The 27,990-nt window shown below is 40.4% G+C and overlaps 1 protein-coding gene across 8 annotated transcripts in view; it reads right to left on the reverse strand.

The window, feature by feature from the left end:
• The window catches only part of TTLL7 (tubulin tyrosine ligase like 7), a 160,559-nt gene that overhangs the window by 71,105 nt on the left and 61,464 nt on the right, over positions 1-27,990 (reverse strand). For all 8 annotated transcript variants that reach the window (XR_009552641.1, XM_060202248.1, XM_060202244.1 and 5 more), the window contains 8 exons: positions 26,989-27,147; positions 22,946-23,162; positions 21,270-21,434; positions 14,235-14,393; positions 8,618-8,712; positions 3,109-3,256; positions 2,950-3,023; positions 1,646-1,781 (listed from right to left, as the gene is read on the reverse strand). Coding sequence is in view for 7 of the 8 variants with exons in the window: in XM_060202248.1 (XP_060058231.1) it covers positions 1,646-1,781; positions 2,950-3,023; positions 3,109-3,256; positions 8,618-8,712; positions 14,235-14,393; positions 21,270-21,434; positions 22,946-23,162; positions 26,989-27,147 (1,153 nt within the window). In the remaining variant the exon portion in view is untranslated. The remainder of the gene's footprint in view (positions 1-1,645; positions 1,782-2,949; positions 3,024-3,108; positions 3,257-8,617; positions 8,713-14,234; positions 14,394-21,269; positions 21,435-22,945; positions 23,163-26,988; positions 27,148-27,990) is intronic.

Raw genomic sequence — 27,990 nt, forward strand, 5'->3', positions numbered from 1 at the left:
TTAGCAAGCAAGGAAAAGAAACCATATTCACTGAAGCCTTTTTTTCTTTTTTAAGAAATGACAATATATGTCCTTAAATCATGCACTTGTCTTAGCCAGTCACAACAGCCAACCTTGAGTTAGTATTTTACTGGCTCACCACTGATCTAAGGACAGTAGGGGGATGAGCTCTAGCCTGAGTCAGACACATAGCAAAATAAGCATTATCCAAATGAGCTATTCTGCAGGCCTAGAAAAGAATTAAATGTATGGAAATAAAGCAAGCAATGTACAAATAACCAAAATAAAAATTCAAACACAATTTATACTGGCAGTTAAGAAAAACAAACATATAAAAATTGCTAACTAGTTGTACAAAATAATCAAATGCTTCCATTGCTGACAACAAAGGGAAAAATAAAATGTTTTACACTGATTATTGCTGGTAGTAATGGCAGAAAATACTAAATATGTCATAATAAATTTAAGGAGAGATATGCAAGTCCTATGCATTGAAAATAGCAAACATAACTAAGAAAGCTAAATGTCAAGAAGGAAATTTGGAAGAAAAAAGTATCGGCATATTCCTTCTGCTTCTGTCTCTTAGACTAGATATTATAGATTTTAAGTGAATATATAGATTTTTATTACAGAATTTGAGTAAAAATAGAAAAACAAAACTACCCAAAATATTTTCGCATGCTTTTTTAAAATACCCATTGCAACAGTAAATTTAAGGGGATTATTATTATAGGCACTTAGTATAAAGTAATAGCCAATTTAACAAGTTCACTTAAACTAATGTGCCCAACAATATCAAACATGATGCAGGAGGGGAATTCATTAGCACTTAAACACCGGACTTATCCTCTTAAAATGTTCCCTCCCTTTGGAAACCCAGGTTACTATACTAAGTTAACCACTTCATAGTGATGGTAGTCAAAAAGAAAAAAGATCTTCAGCAACCCGGTAAGAAACCACAAAGAGTCAGCTTCTCAGATGTTCCAACTATTTCAACAGAAGATACACCAGGCATGGCATGCTAGTGAAGTCGTCTTCTGTCTAGACACAGTTGAGCTTTCAGATAAATGATACTATATAGTTCACTACAAGCAAAACCAGCTGAAGGAGCTTTTTTTGAGCCCAGCCAAGATTGCAGAAGAATGAATAGATAAGTGAAGTAGTTTACTATACTGTCGTGGATAATTTAAGGATCTCTGAGTAAGGTAAGCAGATGTGAGGTAGGGTGGGATGGGGGAGAGGAAGAGGAAGAGAGAGAGAGAGAGAGAAGGAGAGAGAGAAATTTAATTACTTTTAATATACCAGGCCACTGCAGTATTGGAGTGGAAATAATGTATAATGCTAATTAAGAACTGAAATAATGAGAGCATCACAAACCTTAATTCAGTGAATTTTTTATTCAGCTACATAAAACACAGCTCTGTAATAAGACATGTTTATTCCATTAGATTAATACTGCAACATGGTATCAAGAGTCTCTATAATTCATTCTATTAAAAAGCATTTATGAAATCATTTAGTTGGTTATGATATAGCACCAACTGTTAAAACAGGACAACATACATCCTAAAAGTAACATATTTTATAGGGAGGGTTTGGGTGCAAGGTTTTCATCTTTTTTCTCTTTGTAATTGCCCATATTTACCTTCATCCTTTTCAAAGGATTATTCAACTCTCGCTGGAAAAAAGCTGCTCTTCCTGAAAGAAAGGTCTGAAAAGCGACAGCCAACAAGTTTTCATACTTTTCAAGGAGTGTTTTATCTTCAGGCGGATAAATTCGTCTATAATAAAATCAGACAAGTCAATTCATTTAGAAAAACTAGGACAGCACATGCGTGAAAGCCAACTACATAATCTTTTGACCTCCTAATCTGTAATCTTTTGACCTCCTAATCTGTGTCACTCACTTTCCTAGAGAGCCAAGATAAAAATGAATTATAAGAAAGTCATAATCTTTTTTATCTGTTAACACAAACTAAAGTTTATCGATAAACTACACACATCCATGAAGTTCAGTATATAAAGGTTTGGCTGGGAAGAGGTGTTTGGAGAACTACAATTGGGTGTACTAGAGTCGAGGTGATGGGGAATAAGCTGGTTGTTCTGAACTAAGTTTAATTACTGAAGTCTGCAGGGATGGAGGGATTCACCCTGGTGATCTCATTTTGGGTGGTAAAATTTGACTCCCTAGTAGAGAGAACTCATTAGACATAGGGTGTGAGGACTATGTATTGGGTTTTCAGAAAAGTTATAACATGTTTTTCTATGTTGTCCTATGCAAAAAAAAAATGTGTTATGACTTTTCCAACAGTGCAATATTAATATCATTACTGGTAATGGAGTTAAGACCAGGGGGGGAAAAAATCTTACCATGTGTACAAAAAGTTCTTTGGCCTCAAATATTCCAAAATCTGATTAATCAATGGCAAAGATTAGGACAAGAGGCAATATTTTCAAGAACACAAAGCATTCAGGGGCCTCCTTCCATTCTCCAGACAGTAAAACTGTACAAGGGTCTCAGTGCAGAAAAGTCCAGGTCCTTCTCTCTTGTCTCTTTTCTGGTTCTCTTAAGCATGTTTATTATGCATCTGGCTCCTGATACATTTGAGTTTGAAGCAAAATACCGCAACCACTTTGAATTAATATAAGCTCAAACAGGAGACCAGCAACCTGACTTTCCTCAAACAGCATACATTATAACCAAATTAGGTCACAGGATAATGCCTAGTACAAAAGGTCTCTAAAGCCTGGCTAATAGTCTCTGAGGTCTAAACCACCTATTCACTATCTTCAGTATCTTTTCTCTCTGGAAAAATTAAGCAAAAAGCTCTTTCTCAGAATGTATTCAATGTTTGAAATAAATCTATCAGGCTAAAATATATAGACTAATTATTTTTTGACACTTCACTTCTTCAGTCTATTTAAAAAAAAAAATTGAAGCACAGTCACCTATAATTTCCCATATGTCGATTTTCATGTTCTTCTCTGGAGACCTGCTTTCGGACTTGAGCGAGTCTTTCTTTCTAGAAATGAAGACAGTTTACTCATAAAACCTGACAAATGAATCATACAATTCAAGTTGTGGGTACATTATTCGAATTTTTATACCAGCTCTTCTTTCCGCCTCTCCAACTGGTGTCTCTGCTGTTCCCAGTCTGAGGAACCTGGTAAGAGTTTTTTTATTGAATTTTGACCGTAAAGCCTCTTTTGAGCCTCAGCTTTTTGTTTGGCCAAGTTTTTCCTTTTATCACTGGTCCTGAAATATTAAACACAAGACAATATGTTGGTATGCTTCACATTGGTTTGGTCTCACTCCCCCAACCTCTGGGAGATTTGGTTTAGCCCTTGCTAGTTTCACACTTCTCCCTTCTCCCTGCCCCCTACCCTACGTACTTCCTGAGTTCCTGACTCTGCCACTGGAAGAGAAAGATGGAGGAGCACATTGTGTGGTGATTAGGTGTTAGACTGTTTGCCCGCTCATGAATAAAGATTGAACTGCGTTCTCAGCTCAGCCACGAGTCTCTGGTCATCTCTATTACCCACCCGTGAAGCCAGCCCGGAGAAAACAACATAATGGCATACAAACGTGGGGCCTTACCTGCCCATCCCCCAGATAAGTGAAGAATTTGGCTACCTATCCACTATGGCCTTCTTTTCTGCTTGTGAAGAGGTTTCCAAAGGCCTCTGCCCTTTATTCACGAGACTGTTTCTCTATTTCTGGGACATTTCTCTCTGGGCCACACTGTGGTTTCCACCCACCGCTGGCCCACCGGGGCCTACTCGCTGCTGCAGGACATGGGGCGTTGGGCGTGGGCTCCCTCCACACAGCTCAGCCACCGGGAGCAGGGAAGTGGGCATGGCAGGCAGGGCTGCAGCCTATCCTGGCCGCCACCCTGAGGCACCTCGGCCCACGCCTTCTGCACGGCTGGCCCGCCCGCCCTCCTGCTATGAAGTCTGGGCAGATACCGGACCACCCAGAGACCGCGGGCTCCCTGCCGGGTCTGGGCCCCCTGGCCGAGATCCCCAGCTCGGCTCTGAAGGCAGAGGAGCTAGAATACACAGAGATCCCTGCAGAGATGGCAACCTACAATTCCTGGAGCTGAAGCTGCGCAAGAAGCCACCGCTGGACAATGCAACCCTGAACAACTAGACAGTACAGATTTAAATTCGTGTTTAAAATGACATGTCTTCGGAACAAAAGTTTTTCTCCTTGTGTATTGAAGACCATGTTTATGTGTGTGTTTAAAGTTTGGTAAACATTAACTTTAAGGTTAAAAATGTAACTTTAAGGCTATATTCTTACCAGACAAAGTTAAATGAAAAAGGTTTTCAACATAGTTCTCATAAAGGTAAAATTAACTTACATTTAAAGTCTAAGGTAAAAATTAGTTAACAAGCAATATATTTTAACTAAGTTGGTCTAAAAAACCTGCACACACCTAGGGTGTGTCTCCATCTTAAATGGGTGTAACAAAAGGTTAAATAAGACATTGTTGATATGTAAAGCTCTCAAATACCTTCTCAATTAGAAACGGTAGATTGCACAATGGTTATGCTAACGATTCTCATGCCTGAGGCTCTAGCAGTGGTTCTTTGACTTACCACATTTTATTGCCCTTAGATTGGTTAGGAGCCTTAAAATGAAATGAAAAAGACCTTCCAAATTTATAAAGATACTTAAACCAATTATAATCAGCGAGTTATTTATTGTGGTAAACTTCTAACCTGCTACAAGTTTTGTTTCATAAGTAAGTGAATTTCAGTTGTCAAGTTCTCTATAGAAAAGCGGAATTCCAGCAGCTGATCTTCCTCATATAACGTTCCACCCCCTGGCAATTCTTCGGTGGACATCTGCTTTGAACTGGCACTTCTATCGGACTCACTGGTACACCTCTTGGACACTTTGCACAAAACTAGCAGCTTCCCTTTATGCTGCTGGGTTTCTCAAAGACTGCAGCCAGCTGCCTTGGGACTATAGGCCATACACCCCCATGCTAGGTAATGCTCACAGAGGCAGAAAGCGCCCCCAGAGGCAAGAGATGCCCACAGAGGCAGGAAAGGTCCTTTAGCTTGATAAAGCCTTGCCCACAGAGGCAAGAAATGCCCCCTCAGGCCTTCCCTTGGCAGCACACTGGTTCTTGTTGCTCGCTTACTTGTTCCTCCATGTTTGTGCCAGTCTCTTTAAAAAAAAAAAAATGCCTGTACGATATAGGTTTCTATTTACCCCACACTCCTGATACTATGGTCAATTAGTTAAAAAGAAAAGGGGGAATTGTTGGTATGCTTCACATTGGTTTGGTCTCACTCCCCCAACCTCTGGGAGATTTGGTTTAGCCCTTGCTAGTTACGCGCTTCTCCCTTCTTCCTGCCCCCTACCCTACGTACTTCCTGAGTCCCTGACTCTGCCACTGGAGGAGCAAGATGGAGGAGCACATTGTGTGGTGATTAGGTGTTGGACTGTTTGCCTGCTCGTGAATAAAGATGGAACTGCGTTCTCAGCTTAGCCGTGTGTTTCAGGTTGTCTGTTACCCACCCGTGAAGCCAGCACAGAAAAAATGACAACAATACTTGAGAATTCAAACACCTTAGGTCTTGTCTTCTTAGATGAGGAAATTACCAAAAAAGGAAACACTAAAGGATAGGATATGTATTTGAAGTCATTTTTTAAGTGTATGTATAAAGATGGTTAAGGCTAGCTTTCGTGATGAGTATTACTTTGCCATGAGTTTTAAAAATAAGTTGATATTCATCAAAAGTACAATGCTAAAATGACACTTAAATGAGAACGCATGTAAAAGTGTGGGCATATGAAACAGCATAGCACAAATGTTCTTAGGAAAATTAATTCCTGACCAGCTGAGCAATGCTGTTAGAAGAAAGAGGAAGAAGAGGAAGAGGAAGAAGAAGGAGAAAAAATTAATTCCCAAGAAGGGAAAAGAGAAGAGCAAATGATAGGTTGGAAAGATCTGTAAGGGTTAAGCCAAAAAGTCTCATATATATTTATATATATTTAATGGAATGTGAACTCAATCAAAATAGGTGAGACTGTATCATTTAGAGCAAGATGGACTGAATGGAACTAGAAATGGGCGTGCTAAGTGAAATAAGAGCAGAACGGCAACCGCTGGGTGATTTCACTCATATGTGCGATTTAGAAGACACACACAAAACATTTTAAAAGATGGCAACTAACAATCTCTTAAGCTTCATGAAAACTATGCTAGTTGGGCAGGGGTCACAGATCTTTTTGGAAGGTGTGGGGACTTACATCAAATTTTAGTTTGAAGTTAGACCTCTGAGATCTCAAGATTTTGTAAAATATTGTGAAGTCACTAATGATAATAGGGGAAAGTACCTCGTAGATTTAAAGATCAAAAGATGTCCTGCGTATGCTATAAAAGTTTAAATTTCATCTGACAGTGTTGGAAAAATCTGATTAGAATATCAAAACTGATTAATATCTCTTCAATGAAGGTGCAAATGAAACAGGACCACCACATAATCAGCATGCACAAAAGTCAATTCCCAATGGATCAAAGACATGCACCTTAGATTAGCAACCATCAAATACATAGAAAACATTAGCAGAACATGTCACCGTCTATGCTTTCGAAATATCTTCAAAGACTTGAATCCACTAGGAAGGAAAACAAAAGCAATGGGTCTACATCAAGCTGAAAAACTTCTGAATAGTAAAGGGAACCGTAACGGAAACAGAAAGACCCTATAGAATGGGAGAAGATAAGCTATACGCCATCTGTAAGATAACAGTGTAATAAATAAAATGTATAAAGAACTCTCAAAACCCAGCAGCAGCAGCAAAGCCCCATTAAAAAATGGGGAGAGGGAGTCGAGCAGTAGAGCAGTGGGTTAAGCACAGGTGACACAAAGCACAAGGATCCCAGTTCGAGCCCCCGGCTACCCACTTGCACTTGCGCGGGAGTCGCTTCACAGGCGGTGAAGCAGGTCTGCAGGTGTCTGTCTTTCTCTCCCCCTCTCTGTCTTCCCCTCCTCTCTCCATTTCTCTCTGTCTTATCCAACGACAACATCAATAACAACAATAGTAACTACAACAAAACAACAAGGGCAACAAAAGGGAAAATAAATAAATAAAATAAATATTTAAAAAATGGGGAGAGGACATGGACAGAATTTTTCATCAAAAGATGAACTAAATCTGGTTTACTCTGCTTAGCGTGTTCTCTAATTCCATCTATATTGTTACAGATGACATGATTCCTCCTTTTTGTAAAGCTGAATAATACTCCATCTAATATCTCAAAGAAGTATCTCTACTCCCATTGGCATCATAGTATTATTCACCACAGCCGAGACACTGAAACACCTTAAACATCTGCTAACGGACAAATGTGCAATACACATATGGCAGAATATTATTTGGCCTTAAGACAGAAATCTAACCTACACTTTTCACTGGGAAATAATTTAATAAATGCTTCTTTCCTGGTTATTCAGCCAGCATGATACAGTGGAAAGCCCTCTGGGCCAAAAAGGTAGAAAATCCATATATAAAGTGCTTTTTTTTTTTTCCCCCACTTCTTTGAAGGACTCTTCTGTACTTCAGTTTTTTAGTTCTTTTTTTTTATCTTTTTATTTATTGAATAGACAGCCAGAAATCAAAAAGGGAGGGAGAGACAGAGAGGGAGAAAGGGAGACACCTGCAGCCCTGCTTCACCATTTGCAAAGCTTTCCCCTTGCAAGTGGGGACTGGGGGCTTGAACCTGGGTCCCTGCACATTGTAACGTGTGCTCAACCAGGTGCACCACTCTCCGGCCCATTTCAGTTTTTACTTATTTATTTATTTATTCCCTTTTGTTGCCCTTGTTGTTTTATTGTTGTAGTTCTTGTTGTTACTGATGTTGTTATTTAATAGGACAAAGAGAAATGGAGAGAGAAGGGGAAGACACCAAGGGGGAGAGAAAGGCAGATACCTGCAGACCTGCTTCACCGCCTGTGAAGCGACTCCCCTGCAGGTGGGGAGCTGGGGGCTCGAACTGGGATCCTTTCACCGGTCCTTGCCCTTTGTACCACATGCGCTTAACCCACTGCACCACTGCCCGACTCCCTCAGTTTTTACTTCTAAGGTTAGAGAGAGCATCTAGATTTCCTAAATTGCTCTAAAATTCACCTTCATACTTTCTACTAGATAACTACGTCAGTTATATGATTTAACCACATCAAAGTCCTAGATGACAAAAAGAAAAAGCAGTACGCAAGAGAACATGGGAAAACATTTTTTTAAAGAATAGGTTTAAAGAACAGAATCATAAAATTTAGAATCCAAATACAAAATCACTACAAGGGGCCAGGTGGTGGCACACCAGGTTGAGTGTACATGTCATAATGCACAAGGACCCAGGTTTCAGCCCCCAGTCTCCACCTCAGTGCGAGTGGTGAAGCAGTGTTGCAGGCGTCCGTCTCTCTCCCTCTCTACCACCCCCTTCCCTCTCAGTTTCTGGTTGTCAATATCCGATACATAAGTAAAGATAACGAAAATTTACAAAAAAATTTAAGTGACAAACCAAACTCATGGACAAGTGACTATCTTGGGCCAGATATGAAGAAAATATTCCAGAAGTTGGAAAAAAGACTTTACCTGATATTTAGTAACTTCAGTGCATTCAGCAAAACTCCCCTTTTTACATCATAGTCTATTTTCTGATCTGTTCCAAAGCTTGGAGCTCTATTGATCTGAAATTTACAAAGATTACCATGAGAATAGCCAACTGGTAGAAGTCAGTAAGTATTCAATACATAATTGTTAACCTAATGTGGAATTCCCAGACAGCAGAGTTTTGCATAGTAGATGAGCAGATTATCATCACTACACATCCTCTTCATCCTATGTCAAAAAATGCAGAGTTGACCCTTAGCACTGACCCCTCCCCTACACCATCTTGTCTCAGGATCTTCAGTCAGCATATTTAACTTGTCTGGTCCATTATCCTAGGTACTTTAAGTGTAGGGAAGATAAAAAAGCACTCGACCTGACAAAAGACTGGAAGAACAGTGAGGAGAAAGTAACATACAGATACTCATGTCAGCATCCTGATAATCATTTCCACGTATATATTAGGTTTATAGAAACGATTTGTGTCCTCTCTTCACTGTTTCAGATCTACTTTATTTTGGGTTTAGTTTTGTCTCCTAGAACACTGTTCGGGTCTGGTTTATGATGGTGCTGGGGACTGCAAATGGGACCTTACATAACCATCATGTTATCTCCTCAGCCTTGCTTTGGATCTCTGGGTGAATTAGTCTATCATTAACTCCAAAAAAAAAAAGGGGGGTAGTCGGGCAGTAGCTCAGCGGCTAAGCACAGGTGGCACAAAGCACAAGGGCCAGCATAAGGATCCCGGTTTGAGCCACCACCACCCCCCCGCCCGGCTCCCCACCTGCAGGGGAGTCGCTTCACAGGCAGTGAAGTAGGTCTGCAGGTGTCTTTCTCTCCCCTTCTCTGTCTTCCCCTCCCCTCTCCATTTCTCTCTGTCCTATCCAACAACAACAACATCAATAATAACTATAATAATAAAATAAGGGCAACAAAAGGAAATAAATAAATAAATAAAAATGTTCTTTTTATCTGCCTAGGTCAAACAACAATACACCAACTTTCATTTCTAAAGGCTTTGACTACATTACTTAAAAACACCATTAAGAGTAACTTCAGTTAATCTCCACAATGTTTTCTTTGTTTTTTTAATTAGTGACTTAGTAATGACTGACAAGATTATAGGATAAGAGGGATACAATTCCACACAATTCCCACCACCAGAGTTCCATCTCTCTCCTCTCCCTTAGAAGTTTCCCTATTCTTTATCCCTCTGAGAGTATGTTCCAAAGATCTTTATAGGTGCAGAAGGTGGAAGGTCTGGCTTCTGCAATTGCTTCTCTGCTAGACATGGGTGTTGGCAGGTGGATCCATATATCCTCAGCCTGTTTCTGTCTTTCCCTAGTGGGGCAGGGATCTGTGGAGGTGGGGTTCCAAGACACACTGGTGAGGTCGTCTGCCCAGGGAAGTCAGGTTGGCATCTCTATGACCTTTTCTAACAGGAGCTAAATGAGACGAACTATTTTCTTTCTTTTTTATTTTATAAGAAACAGGAGAGAGCAAGAGAACATTACATCACTCTGGCATTTGCATATGTGGAGGTCAAACTGGGGCCACTGGCATGCAAGTCCTGAATTCTACCAGCTGAGCTCTTTCCGAGTCAATGCCCTTGTGATATGGTGTCAATAGCAAGGTACAGCTTGAGAACTGTCAGAACAGGTGAAACGATTTTATAGAAGTTTATAAGGCTGCTAATTCAAAGCTCTCAGTATTGATTTTTTACAACTGCAGAGAGCAGAGAAATATATTTTATATGGAGAAAGTTTCAACCACTCTGTACTGATACACATCTTTGAAATGTATAACATACTGAATAGTGATTTTGATACTTTTCATGTAATACAGTTATAGAACAACTTTGACATTTAGAGATTGATTGTTAAGTGACTCGTTAAAAAGTTACTTATTCCTATAGAATCTTAGCTATTCCATTCAAGATTGCTCTCTGGAATACTGATAGATTGATTGATTGACTGGCTGATTGATAGACACATAGATAGATTGATATCCATCTGGAATGGTAGTGAAAATACCATCTCATATCTTCCTCTCTCCTTACCAATATTTTTCTCTATTATTACATAGAAAAAACAGTCTATGAATATACTCAAGGAAGATAAAATATTATGTGGAAAGATGGAGAAACTTTCAAGAGTTTTTTTTTTATTTAGGAGAATGGTAAAATAATAATAATGTGATCACCAGAAATGGCATACAGAAGAAACTGAAAATCAGAGTTCCATCTAGATAAACTTCTATTCTGTAATATTGTTGTTTTTTTCATTCTTGGTGGGGGGAAGGAAGTTACATTTTTTCTTTTTAAAAAATATTTTTATTTTTATTATTGTATAGAAACAGAGGAACTGAAAGAGGAGGGGGAGATTAAGAAGGAAAGAGACAGAGAGACACCTGCAGCCCTGCCTCACCACTTGTGAGGCTTTCCCCTGCAGGTGGGGACCAGGGGCTTGAACCCGGGTCCTTGCACACTGTAATGTGCGTGCTTAACCAGGTGCGCCACCACCTAGTCCCGGAAGTTCCATTTTCTTCCCCAACAAACAGACAAAAGCCAATAAAGGTTAGTCTTAAAGTTTAGCAACTTCAAATGCATGTAAAAAAATTGAGAGCAAAGTTAGATAACGCAACTATTAGTTGCCCCATAGTTTTATCAAAAAAAAAAAAAAAAAGCGGGAGCTGGGTGGTAGCGCAGCAGGTTAAGCGCACATGGCACAAAGCGCAAGGGCCGGCATAAGAATCCTGGTTCGAGCCCCTGGCTCCCCACCTGCTGGGGGTCGCTTCACAAGTAGTGAAGCAGGTCTGCAGGTGTCTATCTTTCTCTCTCCCTCTCTGTCTTCCCCTCCTCTCTCCATTTCTCTCTGTCCTATCCAACAACAACAATAACAGTAACAACAATAACAACTACAACTAGAGCAACACAAGGGCAACAAAATGGGGGAAAATGCCCTCCAAGAGCAGCAGCGGATTTGCAGTGCAGGGATGGAGCGACAGTGATAACCCTGGAGGCAAAAAAAAAAAAAAGAAAAGAAAAGAAAAGAAAAAAAAAAACAATATTTCAAGGCACATATCAAAATATCCAAAATGGATTCTGTACCTCTGAATTAAGGCTATTATTCCTTCTCCTCAGTAACTTCCCCTGATGTCACCCCAACTACCCGGCCTTCTACAGCCATAAATACTTCACTCAGATGCTCCTCTTCCTACAAGGCTTTTAAACCTCTTAGATACATACATCTACACTGTGAGACTCTATTTACCGGCTAGTTCAATGCTTCTTACTTACCATCTTCTACCCCAAAGCACACACTCCAGTCCCTACTAGAACAGGACAATATTCTGCCTTATTCTTTGGGGATGTCCACCACTGGGCACAATGATTGGTCAAAATCAATTCACAACTACTTAGAGTACTAGCTGCACAGCAATATTCCCTCAAAATTTCCAGATGTTTTCTTTTTCACCTCCAGGGTTATTGCTGGGGCTCAGTGCTGTCACTACAAATCCACTGGTCCTGATGGCCATTTTTTTTTATTGAATAGAACAGAGAGAAATTGAGAGTGCAGCATAAGATAGAGAGGGAGAAAGAAGCAGACCTGCTTCTCCACTTGTGAAGCGACTCCCCTGCAGGTGGGGAGCCTGGGACTTGAACTGGGACCCTTGCGCTGGTCCTTGCGCTTCTTGCCCTTGTTGTTTTTTCATTGTTGAAGTTATTATTGCTGTTGATGATGTCGTTGTTGTTGAATAGGACAGAGAGAAATGAAGGGAGAAGGGGGACAGAGGGGGAAGAGAAAGATAGACACCTGCAGACTTCCTTGCAGATGGGAAGCCAGGGGCTCGAACGGGGATCCTTACGCCGGTCCTTGCGCTTCTACTATGTGCTCATAACATGGTGCACCACCGCCCAGCCCCTTCCATGTGTTTTCTGTTTGAAATTGTCCCCAATGTTATGACCAGAATCTTCAGCATTTATTTATTCCAGTTAACAGAAACACACTCTCAGAGGCAATTTCAACGATATTCCACTTGAGGGCGCCAAAAGGTTTTTAACACGTATATAAGAACCACTACAATCTCAGCTGGGAGGAAGTACAAGAGGAAGCTCTAAATAAGATTCTTTTGACTGTTTTAGTAAAACATGTTCACTATCCGCAGCTCCTGCTTACTGTGGAGCTTTTCGTGATTCTTTTTCATATGGAAATGTGGAGACAATAAATTATGCAGAAACATTAATACAAACAAGTTTCTAAAACTTCTTCATAAGGCTAGCAAGATAAACTAGTAAGTATGCAAAAGACTCCCATGCCTGATGCTCTGAGGTCCCAGGTTTAATTCCCAGCACCAACATAATCCAGAGCTGAGCAGTGATCTGGTCTCTGTCGCTGTCTTTCTCTGTATCTCTCTTACTAAAATAAAATATATTTTTTTTAAAAACTTTCTTAAATCCAATTTCTCAGTCAATTTTGATTTATGACATTAATGAAACTATTTACCTAGGAAAACACGTTTAAAACCAGGCAACAGAAAGTTAAATTCACTCAAGAGCGCCAGATGGTGGTGCACCCAATTGAATGCACCATGTCCAAGTTCCTGGCTCATGGGTCACCACCAGCAAGGGGAAAACTTCATAAATAATGAAGTGGCAGAGTCAAGCGGTAACACAGCAGGTTAAGCGCACGTGGCGTGAAGCAAGGACCTGAGTAAGGATCCCGGTTCAAGACCCCGGCTCCCCACCTGCAGGGGAGTCGCTTCACAGGCGGTAAAGCAGGTCTTCAGGTGTCTCTCTTTCTCTCCCCTCTCTGTCTTCACCTCCTTTCTCAATTTCTCTCTGCTCTATCCAATGACAGCAACAACAACAATATAACCACAACAAGGGCAATAAAAGGGGAAAAAATGGTCTCCAGGAGCAGTGGATTCGTGGCGTAGGCACCAAGCCCCGGTAATAACCCTGGATGCAAATAAAAATAATAATAATAATGAAGCAGGGCTACAGGTGTCTTTCCTTCTCTTTTCTTTTCCTTTCAGTTTCTCTGTCTCTATCCAATAGGTGAATAAAGTATTTTTTAATATTTCTTTCTTTCTTTATTCCCTTTTGTTGTCCTTGCTGTTTTATTACAGTTATTATTGATGTCGTTGTTGTTGGATAGGACAGAGAGAAATGGAGAGAGATGGGGAAGACAGAGAGGGGGAGAGAAAGATAGACACCTGTAGACCTGCTTAACCACTTGTGAAGTGACTCCCCTGCAGGTGGGGAGCTGGGGCTCGAACCGGGATCCTTCTGCCGGTCCTTGTGCTTTGCGCCACCTCAGCTACCACCCGAGCTACCACCCGACTCCCTATGTAACATATTTTTTTAAATAAATTCACCCCATATAAATTTGGGAAAAGAGTATTAAACACATATTCATCCATTCTTAGATCTGTTCTGTACTCTAAATTTTCACTCTATTCCTTCCACATCTTCCCTTTGGACTTTTGTTCTGTCCAGTTAAGTAAAATCATTTGCAAAATTAGTCATTATTTTTTTAAAATACATATATCCTAACACAGTAACAGTGATTTCTCTTTAAAAAAAAAAAAAGTGCCTTACCTCCAGAAGCCATGGCTTTAGTTTTCTATCCAACAAGATATCAAATCCCAGAACCTCAAAGCAGACACTTTCACTTCCGGGAGGTTGACCAGGCCTACACATCCGATACGCATGCAGGACGTGAGGCTCCGCCACAATTAGCGTCTTTACCACCAATTCCTATCGAAATTGCAAGAAAAAAACAATGAAAATGCCTTATTTCTTTGCATCCTACTTGCATGGGGGGAAATACCACTTACATTTACAAACCAGTGTTCTGGCCAGTTTCCCCAAGGTTTATGATAGCCCACAACACAATAGTCATGTTCATATTCTCTGTGACACTGACACCAGCTATTCATTTGCTGGAGAATTCTTCCCCCAAACTCCTCTGTCTCTTTCCTGACCCTTAAATCAAAAGTAGGCAATCATCAGTTCATTTCTCACATTTGATGTCTCCTTTCTTTTTTTTTTTCTTCCTTTATTTTTCCTTTCTCGTTTTTCTTTTGCCAATAGCAGAGATCGTCTCTGTTTATTTTCAGGCCTACCTCTAGCGCCTGAAGTAATGAGTGTCTCTTAATGGATGCTCTAAAAGCATCTGTGAAGAATAAATAAAATCAAAGCTGATAAAGGTGGCCTCTATTTGTTATGTCAGTAAGGATTAGGATCATAAGCTAGTCTCAGAAATTAAAGAAGAGGACAAAGAAGGAAAGAGATATTCAATAAGTTATACTGTTCCACAAACAACATAAAGCCTCTCAATGTAGACAGCGTAGGCTGAAAGTAGAAAGAAGACAAAGTCTAGGAAAACCGAGTTGCTTATCCCATGATGACTTGGTAGTTCATACGGTTTATCTGAAATCAAAATAGTCGCAATTAAAGGACTAGCTACCATTATTTTCTGTAAGAGGACATAAGACAAGGAGGGTGAGTACTAAATGTTAATTGTTAAATTCACTTTACTCAAGTTTGAGACTAAGTTATGAATTATAGGAAAACTGTCACACTAATCACAGAATACATTGTCATTCTCCCCTCCCCCACTTGTCAGAATAAAGGCAAGACAGCACAGAAGGTAAGTCATACTTTCTGGGTTTATTCTAGACTTTGTTGTTCACTAGATGTGTCAACTTTAGAAATAACACTTAAAACTTTGGGTTTCATTTTTCTCAAATGTAAAGGGGCACTAATAATAGTACCTGCTGTTTAAGAAAAATGAATGTAAAGGCAAAATAAGGCTCCATGTGAAACCTTCAGCACAGTGTCTAGAACGGAGTAAATCTTCAATAATTGACTTTAAAAAAAAACAAAACTTACAAATGGGGGCTGGGTGGTAGCACACCGGGTTAAGCCCACATAGTGCGAAGCCAAGGGCCCACTCAAGGATCCTGGTTCGAACCCTGGCTTCCCACTGCAGGGGGTCACTTCACTAGTGGTGAAGCAGGTCTGCAGGTGTCTTTCACTCTCCGTTTTCTCCTCCTCTCTCAATTTCTCTATGTCCTACCCAAGAACAAGAGCAGCAATAATAGTAGCAACAACAATGGCAACAAAATGGAAAAATGGCCACCAGGAGCAGTGGGTTTGCAGTGCAGGTACCAAGTTCCAGTGATAACCCTGGAGGCAAAAATAAAATAAAATAAATTTTTTAAAAATATTACTAATGTTGTTACAGTTATTCTGTCATTTCCTTAGAATTCTATCTCCATATCAGGTCAAACTAAATACTTTACCACCTGGTGGGAGCAATATCCAGGAAAGAAAAGGGAAATTAGGCCACTGTCACCCAGAATCCCAGCCCAAGTCACATCGGAGATAAGTAAAGAAATGCCAGGAGTCGGGGGTGACAGCGCAGCAGGTAAGTGCACGTGGTACAAAGCGCAAGGACTGGCTTTAAGGATCCTGGTTCAAGCCCCCGCCTCCCCACCTGCAGGAGCATTGCTTCACAGGTGGTGAAGCAGGTCTGCAGGTATCTACCTTTCTCTCCCCCTCTCTGTCTTCTCCTCCCCTCTCCATTTCTCTCTTTCCTATCCAACAACGACAACATCAACAAGAACAGCAACAAAAAAAACAAGGGCAACAAAAGGGAAAATAAATAAATATATATAAATATACATATATATATATATATGTGAGAAATGCCACTGGAGATAGTTCTTGGAAATTTTTTTCAGATAATAAATTTTCCTAACACCATAATATAGAAAGATAAAAGACAGTAGGTCAAACATGTGGGCATAGTACTTGAATTATTTGAGAACAGAAGGAAAAAAATTAAAACTTTGGCTTAAGAAAGTCTGTCTAAAACAAAACAGATGGAGCGTGAATATTTATAGATTCTGAATTACAAATCTGCTCTACTTTTTCCTATATAAAATGAACAGTTCAGGGAGTATAAAGGCAAGCTTGCCATTATATGTGAAAATCAAGGGCAATTATAACCAAATATGTATATCACTTTCTGATTTAGAGTATTTCCAACAATTGTCATTGTTTTGAAAGATAGTCTGTAGACTTTCACTTAATGTGTATAAAAAGCAAATGCTTTACAATCACTTTTATTTTTTATTTAATATACTTATTTATTTGCTAGAGACAGCCAGAAAGTGAGAGGAAGGAAGAGAGAGAAAGACAGACAGACAGACAGAGAGACCCCTGCAGCACTGGCTCATCATTTGTGAAGCTTTCCCCCAATAGTTGGGTACTAGGGGCTTGAACACTGGTCCTTGTGCACTGATATGTGTTTGTGTGTTTTGTTTTATAATTTTTTAATATTATTTATTTATTTATTCCCTTTTGTTCTCCTTGTTGTTTTAATGTTGTAGTTATTATTTATGTCTGATGTCATTGTTAGATAGTACAGAGAGAAATGTAGAGGGGAGGGGAAGACAGAGAGGGGGAGAGAAAGACACCTGTAGACCTGCTTCACCGCCTGTGAAATGACTCCCTGCAGGTGAGGAGCTGGGGGCTTGAACCGGGATCCTTATGCAGGTTCTGGAGCTTTGTGCCACCTGCGCTTAATCTGCTGTGCTACCCTCTGACTCCCTATGTGTGTGTTTAACCAGGTGCACCACCACTGGGCCTCTATAATCACTTTTAATCTTCATGGCTAGATTGTCTATTGATCTGTTATTCTTGACCAACACAAAAGCATACATCACTATGTTTTATAGAGGATACTGATGTTAATTTTCACATGCAGAGAGACTACCTACCAGTTCAAGCCCCCAGTTGCCAACTGCTGCAGGGAAGCTTCACAAAAGCAGTGCTGTGGGTATTTTTCTCTCTCCCTATACATTTCCCCATTCCCTGTCAGTTTTTCTCTATCTCTATGAAAAAAAGAGAAAAAGAAAGAAGGAAGGAAGGAAGGAATGCAGGAAGGAAGGAAGGAAGGGAAAAGAACGCTAGAAAAAAGCGGTAACGGTGGCCACCTAGAATGGTGGATTTGTCATTCAGACACCAAGATCTAACAATAACCCCACTGGCAATAAAAAAATTATTAATTTATTATCTACAGATTATCAGCCCATTCTAATTACTGTAGGTCAGCACAATGAAAATTTTAGCTATTTATAAATAAGAAGATATTATGAGTGTTTTAGAGCTTAATTTGCTCATACTACCAATTCTCAGGTCATATCTAAAAGATGTATTTTAAGCTCTAACAGAAAAACTTATTTATGCTATGAGCTCTTATCAGTATGTCTGACTTGAATACCTTCTCCCAATTCATTAATGTGGGAAATGTACCAGTTAAAACCAACATATGAACAGCTAATGATGTTCATTTTGTTTTGATTCACTCTATATATTCATCACAAAGGCAGCCTAAGAAGCTTTACCTTTTCAAAATACTTCCTCATGGAATCAAATCCATATGAAAGTGAAGAATATGATAAAGAGTTCAAGCCTCTGCTCCCCACCTGCAGGGGGAAAGTTTCACACGCCGCAAAGCAGGTCTGCAGTGGGAGCATGACAGTTTTATATATTTTGACATTCTTTTTTCTTTACCAATTTTTTTTTTTGCCTCCAGGGTTATTGCTGGGGCTTAGTGACGGCTCTATGAACCCCCTGCTCCTGGTGGCCATTTTTTTTCCCATTTGATTGTATAGGACAGACAGAAATTATCAAAGTGTATAAAATTGCCATGCTCTTGGGAGCCCGGCGGTAGTGCAGTGGGTTAAGTGCACGTGGCACAAAGCGCAAGGACCGGCATAAGGATCCTAGTTTGATCCCCTGGCTCCCCACCTGCAGGGGCGTCGCTTCAAAGGCAGTGAAGCAGGTCTACAGGTGTCTTTCTCTCCTCTCTCCATTTCTCTCTGTTTTATCCAACAACGACGACATCAACAACAACATCAATAATAACTACAATAATAAAACAAGGGCAACAAAAGGAAATAAATAAATAAATTGCCATGCTCTCACTAGGCTAGTCATATGATCATACAGTAAATCAACCACCTATCACCAAGCAGGAGCTTCTATTACTGAGCAATTTTCCTAATCAACAGATTCCATCCAATACTTTGATATTTCTCACCCATCAACTGATTATTCAAATATTTTTCAGAATTACCACACAATTGGTTTTGACAAAATAAACAGATAAATACACACTGTTGCACTCAATTTTTTGACACATTTGGTCTTTCAAGAAGATAAGATACAGTGTTAACAAGTTCATGAATATTTAATTAAATTCAAATGACAAGGAATTCTGGTGGAGTCAATACATTTTTAAATGTGTTCAACTGGTGGCCAACACTTGTGAATTGGGAAATTTTTGCCTTCTATTGACAAATTAGAAGAAGGTACAAAATACCATAGGGCACCAAGAGTCTGGTGTTGAGTGGCACCTATTCTCTTCAGACCTGTGTTGTTAAATTAAACTTACACAATCCCAGAATGTTCTATCTTTTCACAGCAGGCAACCGCAACCCTTTTTTACTTATCTGACACCTAAGGTTATTTGGACTTACATACTATGATAGAAGAAATTCGAGTTGTAAAAAAAAAGAAAGAAAGAAAGAAAGAGAAAAACCATTCTATTAATCTAAACATTTTTTTCTTCACTCTACTATCCTGCTGGCATTTTCATAATTATCTTTTAAAGTCGTAATTTTTAGCTTCATTGCTACCATCCCTTAAAACAGAAGGAAGGACTAAAGAAATGTAAAATGATAGCACACAGGACTTATATACAAGAGGTCCCAGGTTCAACTACTAATATAGCTGAATAAGGTGCCCTGGTATATAAAAAAAAGAAAGGGAGGGAGGAAGGATGAAGGGAGGGAAGGGAAGGGAAGGGAAGGGAAGGGAAGGGAAGGGAAGGGAAGGGAAGGGAAGGGAAGGGAAGGGAAGGGAAGGGGGAAGGGGGAAGGGGGAAGGGGGAAGGGAAGGGGAGGGGAGGGGAGGGGAGGGGAGGGGAGGGGAGGGGAGGGGAGGGGAGGGGAGGGGAGGGGAGGGGAGGGGAAAGGGAAAGGGAAAGGGAAAGGGAAAGGGAAAGGGAAAGGGAAAGGGAAAGGGAAAGGGAAAGGGAAAGGGAAAGGGAAAGGGAAAGGGAAAGGGAAAGGGAAAGGGAAAGGGAAAGGGGAAGGGGAAGGGGAAGGGGAAGGGGAAGGGGAAGGGGAAGGAAAGGGGGAAGGGGAAAGGGGGAAGGGGAGGGGGGGAGGGAAGGGAAGGGAAGGGAAGGGAAGGGAAGGGAAGGGAGAGGGAGAGGGAGAGGGAGAGGGAGAGGGAGAGGGAGAGGGAGAGGGAGAGGGAAAGGGAAGGTAGAGAAAGAAGGGAGAGAGAGGGAAGGGAGAAAAAGAGATAGCCTAATGAGCAAGGCATATACCTTGTCATGTCCACAGCCAGGTTCAAACTCCAGCACCACACAGGAGTGTCAACATGACACTAGAGAAAAACACAAAGCTTGCCTCCCCTCTCTCCCCCTCTCCCTCTCTCTTCCTCCCTCCTCCCATCCTCCTTTCCTCCTCTTTCTCTCCTTCTTCCTCCTATCCCTCTCCTCCTCCTCCCTTCCCCTCTCCTCCAGCTGAATAAAAAAATTGGCTAGCAGTAGTCCCAGCTTTACACAATAAATAAAAAATGGACAAATAGCAACAGCATGAATCTCTAATGCCCATAAATTTAATCTTTGATATTCTGACCTTAACTATATACTCTGCATCTCTTTTCAACACCTTATCATCCCTTATCATCCATGCCAATGTATGTCACTTTTCACTATCCTCATAACTCTCTTTTTTCACATAGTATATACTTTCTTTTACTTTTTCTGTTGGGCAGTACCCAGCTCCCCTCTGCTTAACACTGTGGTCTATTTATATAATCACTGTTTTACCTGAGAACTGCCCTGCCTGCAGGGCACTGGTTTAATCCCACTGGTTCAAACTCGTTTTGCTCCACCCCCTCTCCTAGTCACACCCTGTTTTCCACCACGAGTTTGCACTCTCTTTTTGCTCTCTACATCACATCCTGTTTTCCACCCTACTATTTCCTTCTTGGTGAGTATAAATACAGCTGCTCTTCTGATTAAACACATGGAATTGCCTTCTGGCTCCGAGAGTCCCAGAGTCTCTCTCCTGCGACGCTAGCCCAGCACGAGTTCCTGATCCCTCTCCCTCGCAGCAGCCTAGGTTGGCTCCAGTCAAGTCCTCTCCAACCCAGAGAGCACTTGCTCAGGAAGAAGCACCCTCAGGCTATCCCGGCATTTTTCTACATGTCTTTCATCTTCATTAGACAGAAAGAAATTGAGAGGGGAGGGGGACATAGAGAAAAGAGGAGACAGACACACACCTGTACCACTGTTTCACTGCTCTGGAAGCCCCCCCCCCGCCACCTTGCAGGTGGGAACTTGGAGCTTGAACCTTGTTCTCTCTCATCCTTATCGGTTAAAAAAAAAAAAAATTTACCTTTCACAATTTCCATTTCTTCCATGAAAACATTCAGCATATGCCCAATCTAATGTAATCTATTCTTTAATATTTGGGAAAAAAAAAAATCCTCTAAACTACGATCAGGATAGACCATCACAACTGTAGTCTGGTATAACCTTACTGAAATGTCACTCCAGAATTTAGAGACATCATGTTCATTTGCTTGTAGGAATTCTGTGAACCATTTGATGGAGCGTTTGCTGCCTTTATCCTCAGTTTCATCCCGTCCGAAATGCTCATTGTGCTTGTTGACAGAGTAGTTTGTCAGATGCATGTATAACTGGGTCTGCAGTGAGTGAGAGACAAAGTTGTTGTCATCTATCAGACCCTACAACTGTGCAACTCACAGAAGATAAAGGGACCCCAGGGGTGGGGAGGCACCTTGACATTTGAAAATAAAAAGACAGACCACTTTACAATTTAGATAAATGCCCAAATAAAATGGTTTGTCTCATTTCCTTTGAATGACCAAGATGTCATCATTTGCAGAGTTATTTTATCAACTGTCCAAAAAAAAAAAGGCTACCCCAATGATCATTAATATAATTAATAAGAGTAAGGGGAAAATGGGAAACTATATATTAAGTAGGAAAAATGCACGGAGTCTGTTGTTGTTTACTTTTAATGACTACTCACAGTTTTAATAATTGTTTACTTTTAATAATGAGTTAATTTTCATCTAAACTTGTTTGGGGAAAGAAATTTTCTGAGACAAAATTCTACATCTTCTTTCTCCCTCTCCCTCCGCTCCCAGATCTCCCCCCTTCCCCTTTCAAATCCTCTGTCCTATCAAATAAAATAATTATTTTATAAATTAAAAATAAATAAAAATGAGTATATGTTGATGCAAAGAACTGGAGGACATCACGCTAAGTAAAATAAGCCAGAATGAGACATTTAAATACCAGATGATCTCACTCACAAAGCAAATGGAGCAGATAGAAATAAATCCTTGCCCTGCATCTGCAGATCTGAGGTTAGGGTGGGGAAGGGGAAAGAGTGAATAAAAGATGTGTTCAGCAAAGGCGCACCGGGTTAAGCGCACATAGTAAGAAACACAAGGGTCCACGCAAGGATCCAGGTTCAAGCCCCTAGTTTCCCACCTGCTGGAGTGGGGGATCACTTCACAATTGGTAAAGCAGGTCTGCAGGTATCTTTCTCCCTCTCTATCTCCTCTTCCTCTCTCACTCTCTGTCCTGTTTAAAAAAAAAAAAAAAGGAAAAAAATGGCCACCAGGGGCAGTAAATTTTTCGTACAGGCACCAAGCTCCAGTGATAACCCTCGAGGCAAAAAAAAGAAGAAGAACAGGGTGGGCCAGGCAGTAGCACAGCCAGTTAAGCGCACATGGGGCTAAGCATAAGGATGGGGGTAAGGATCCTGGTTCTGGCCCCCTGCTCCCCACCTGTGGTGAAGCAGGTCTACAGGAGTCTGTCTTTCTCTCCCCCTCTTTGTCTTCCCCTCCTCTCTCAATTTCTCTCTGTCCTATCCAACAACAATAACAGTAACAACAAAGGCAACAAATGGGAAAAATAGCCTCCAAGAGCAGTGGATTCATAGTGTAGGCACCAAGCCCCAGAGGTAACCCTGGAGGCAAAAAAAAAAAAGGAGGGGGAGTTAATAAAAGGATCAAGGATCCAATGTCCTATAGTGGAAGGAAGTGACAGTTTGGCCGCAGTGGATATGAAATTGTAATCAAAGGACAATCGCAGTACTGCAAAACAATGCTTCAGTAAGAATATATTTCAAAGTAAATGTTAAACAAATAAATAAAATCATATATTGTCTGCTGTCACTTACCAAATTAGATTCGTTAGGTGGAATATACTTCTCAGTTCCCATTCGTACAAGTCCATCATGGTAGAGAAATATTTTAAGTGGATCACATGACGTCACCAGAATATAAATTCTCAAATCAAACTTGTAACCCTCCATTAAGAAAGGCTTCTCAATGTATTCCTGAACAATCAGATGATCCTGGGATGGAAGTTTATCACCATTTCTTATCAGAGAAATCCTAAATTAAAAAAAATGAATTCAAAGACTCATCTGAGTGAAGGTGTTTACAAAGTCACAAACATTCAGGAGGAAAAAAAGGAAAAGCAAGAGAATGCCAAAAGTCTGTCCCTCCACCTAAGAAATGAAAAGTGGGAGTCGGGCGGTAGCACAGTGGGTTAAGTGCACGCAGGTGGCGCAAAGCCTAAGGACCAGCATAAGGATCCTGGTTCGGGCCCCCGGCTCCCCACCTGCAGGGGCGTCACTTCACAAGTGGTGAAGCAGATCTGCAGGTGTCTGTCTTTCTCTCCCCCTCTTTGCCTTCCCCTCCTCTCTCCATTTCTCTCTGTCCTATCCAACAATAATGACATCAATAATAAAACAACAAGGGCAACAAAAGGGAATAAATATTTTAAAATTTTTGTTCTTAAAAAATGAATAGCATATTTTTTATTTAAAAAAAAAAAAAGTCAGATCCAACCAGAACTCTGACAGTCACAGAAAATCTTGCAACAACCAAAAACTACTTAAGGAAATAATAACAATAATAACAAACAAAGGCAAGTAAATCTGTGTAAAAACGGAATTTTAACATACTCTGGTTTCGTCCCCAATTCTCTAGTTCAGCAGTGGCTTTAAAAAAGCTGTGCTCCATAAAACTTCGGTGATGGTGAAGTGTGGAACTACATCTTGTAATTCTATACTCTCATAAAAACACGATTAATCCCACACATGGATCCCAGTACCAGTACTAGATTTTGTGGAAGCAGAATGGACCTTACATTTGGTTGGTTAGAGGACTTTTTTTTTTAACCTGTCTGGCAGCTACCTGGAGAATCACAAAGGACCTACATTTCTTTCTCTTACCTAGGTAACAACTATCCTAGATGGCTACTTACTGGGGCAACTTTCAGAAACTAAATTTAAGGGCAAAAGAGACAGAGAAAGGAGCAGAGTGACTACCTGGATGGAAAACATTATAATCACACTGTTAAAAGTCATGACACTAAGCGTAGCATGCACGAAGCTACTCATCACATGCCAGAGGGGCTCGATAAGATGAACAGCTGATCATGGTCAGAAATAAAAGAGGCTAAGGACAGTAGAATCAAAGAGAGCAAGAGAGAATGTGTGTGGCACACGAGGCACAGGGGTGAGATCTGTGACAGGAATACAAAGGGGAGGAAAGTTAGGCAGGAGCAGATTTTCATTTGTTTTTATTATGGAAACTAGCTTGATGCTAATTTGAACTGTCAATAGATTGTTATAAAATCATGTACTATTTGTAGTCCCAGGGCAAATATCTAAAAATAAAATTACAAAACAGTTGAGAAAGAAACTATCTTGGTACACTAGGGGGAAAAAAATCTAACACATAAGAGAATAAAACTGAAAAAACTCAGGAATGAACAGAAAAAATATTTTAAAATTAATAGTAAAATGGCAGAAGTATATCTCTGCTTATCAGTACTTACATTAAGTACAAATGGATTAACAATGCAATTGAAAGAATTTGACAGAATGCATTAAAAACACAGTCTAGGGCCCAGTGGTGGTGCACCTGGTTGAGCGCAGTGTGTGAGGAGCCAGGTTCAAGACCCATATCCCCACCTGAAGGGTGAAAGCTTCACAAGTGATGAAGCAGGTTTGCAGGTGTCTGTCTCTCTTCCTATCTCCCCTCCCCCCCAATTTCTGGCTATCTCCCATAATTAAGAATAATAAAAAAAATCAAAACAAAAGTAGTCCAACTATATGTAATCTATGAGAGATTCAAAACTTGAAGAGCCTGAAAATGAATGACTGAGGTAAGGAAAAAGCTCATTTGGATAGAGTGCTTCTTTGCCTTGTGCATGACCCAGGTTCAAGCCTGGCCTCTACATCATGGAAGGAAGTGTCTCACTTTTTTTTTTCCCTTTTGTTGGCCTGTTTTCTTTTTATTGTTGTTGTAGTTATTATAATTGTTACTGATGTCGTCATTGTTTAATAGGACACAGAGAAGTGGAAAGAGGAGGGAAGGACAGGGAGGGTGAGAGAAAGACAGACACCTGCAGACCTGCTTCACCACCTGTGAAGTGACTCCCCTGCAGGTGGGGAGCCAGGGGCTCGAACTGGGATCCTTATGCTGGTCCTTGCGCGTTGTGCCACGTGCACTTAACCCACTACACCGACCCCCCAGCTTCTCCCTTTCTGTAAGTAGGTAGGTAGGTAGGTAGGTAGGTAGGTAGGTAGGAAGGGAGGGAGAGAGGGAGGAAGGGAGGGAAAGGAGAGGAGAGAAGGAAGAAAAGGGAGAAAAGGGGGGAGGGCAGAGAGGGAGGGGGAAGGAAGAAGGGAGGAAGGGAAACTGGAAAAGGTATTCCATGCAAACACTAGCCAAAGAGAATTTGTATAGACATGGACCAGCTATACTAGTATCAAACAAAATAAACTTAAAGACAAAAATTATCACAAGACTAATAAATGGATACTGGATAGTGATAAAAATGGAATGCACTGAGAAGACACAATAGTTATCAACTAAACATGATAAAACAGAGCTCCAAAATAAAGGAAGCAAATAGGGGGTCAGGCGGTAGCACAGTGGGTTAAGTGCACGTGGCGCTAAGCTCAAGGACTGTCATAAGGATCCCAGTTCAAGCCCCTGGCTCCCCACCTGCAGGGGAGTCGCTTCACAGGTGGTGAAGCAGGTCTGCAGGTGTCTGTCTTTCTCTCCCCCTCTCTGTCCTTCCCTCCTCTCTCCATTTCTCTTTGTCCTATCCAACAATGAACAACATCAACAACAATAACCACACAAGGCTACAACAACAAGGGCAACAAAAGGGGGAAAAAATGGCCTCCAGGAGCAGTGGATTCATGGTGCAGGCACCGAGCCCCAGCAATAACCCTGGAGGCAACAAAAAAAATAATAATAAAATAAAGGAAGCAAAGACTGATCTAATTGAGCAGGGTGGAGAGAGAGCGTAACGGTCATGCAGAAGCCTCCCATGTCTGAGGTTCTGAGGCCTCACATTCCATTCCTAGCACAACCATAAGCCAGAAATGAGCAGTGCTCTAGTAAAACAAAAGAAAGAAAGAAAACTGATATGACTGAAAAGAAAAAAGAGAGACAGCTTATTGGGGTCCTTTTGAGTCTTTAACACTCCCTTTTAAACATAGAACAACCAAGCATAAGACCAGCATGGTAGCACGCATTCCACAGATGAGAGAAGCAAGCATCCTGCACCTGGACACAGCCGTATCACAGGGATTAAGCCCAGGGGCACACTGTGAACACTACTCTGTCTCAGCTATTTCTTGTGTAGTTGTCAATTATACTATCACTGAAAAAGTTACATAATCATTTATAATATTACGTGTAACGTGAAATAAAAACACCTAAAAATGTCTTAACATCAATTTCTAACATTAAAATTGAGAAAAATCTGAACTTCTCTATCCATATCCCACCTTTAATTCTCCCTAATAATTGATTACGAACAAATGAAGCCTCTGTCTTTGTAACAACACACAGTGAACCAACTTAATATTGTGCAATTAAAATAAAATCCTCACTATTAATGTAGTGCTTAGTTTTTTAACTATAAAATCCCAGTTAAAAAACAGTGTCACGAACATATGCCATGCATTATAAGAATGAGCTTCTTCTATGACCTCTGTTGATTTAATTTTTAAACTGGATGATGGAAATCTGTAGGACTGAATGAAAGGTCTCATTAAAACTCTAGTTTTATAAAAGTAGTATTTTAAAATTGACTTTGTTATATATTAGTACTCACTCACAATCAAATACATTAATTCTTTTCTCCAAATGAAAAAAAAAAGTTTACATATTCTGAATGAAAAATACATACCCATGACCCATTGCACCATTAGCTGGTTTGACTATAAAAGTTTTCTGTTTTCGTTTTTTCTTCAATTCTTTCACATAATTTTGAAATTGTGTATACTCAGCAGGGAAGATCCAAGTACGAGGAATAAAAGTATAATCCATAGGGCGGGATTTGATCATTCTATAAATCAGAGATAATAAAAAATAATTTCTATTCAAACTTTTCTAAATTTTTCTTTCTCTTTATTGTTGTGAGATTTACTACAAGCATTTAAAATCTTTCCATACCATCACTTGTTGATTCATCAAAGAAATGCTTATTAAACACTAAGTATGATGTTAGACCCTGGAGAGACATCAGTTATTGGGTTGTCAGAAAAGTCATGACATATTTTTCTATGCAAAAAAATGTGGCATGACTTTTCCGACAACCCCATAAAAACAGTAGACAAGGAATTCCAACGTAGGTAGTAAACTACATATTATTCAAACCTTTATATGAGAATATAATATATACTAGGCACTAAGGATATTAGGCCAAATTAATAAAAATTTGGGGGGGAATTTACATATAGAAACTGCAATGTGATTGCCGCAATAAGGACATGAAAGGAAAACGGATTCCCTCCAAAATAAATTTTTTTTAATATTTATTTTATTTATTTATTCCCTTTTGTTGCCCTTGTTATTTTATTGTAGTTATTATTGTTGTAACTGACATCATTATTGTTAGATAGAACAGAGAGAAATGGAGAGAAGACGGGGGGGGGGGGGGAAGGAGAGAAAGACAGACACCTGCAGACCTGCTTCACCGCCTGCGAAACGACTCCCCTGCAGGTGGGGAGCCGGGGGCTGGAACCGGGATCCTTAAGCTGGTCCTTGCACTTTGAGCCACCTGCGCTTAACCTGCTGTGCTACAGCCCGACTGCCCCCAAAATCTATTTTAATGGAAAATAGCTGCGAAGATTTTATAGATATACAGATATTTTCCACAAATGAGATGAAAGAAGAACTAAAACGGAAT

Source organism: Erinaceus europaeus, chromosome 11, assembly GCF_950295315.1.
Source record: "Erinaceus europaeus chromosome 11, mEriEur2.1, whole genome shotgun sequence".
Classification (NCBI taxonomy): Eukaryota; Metazoa; Chordata; class Mammalia; order Eulipotyphla; family Erinaceidae; genus Erinaceus; species Erinaceus europaeus.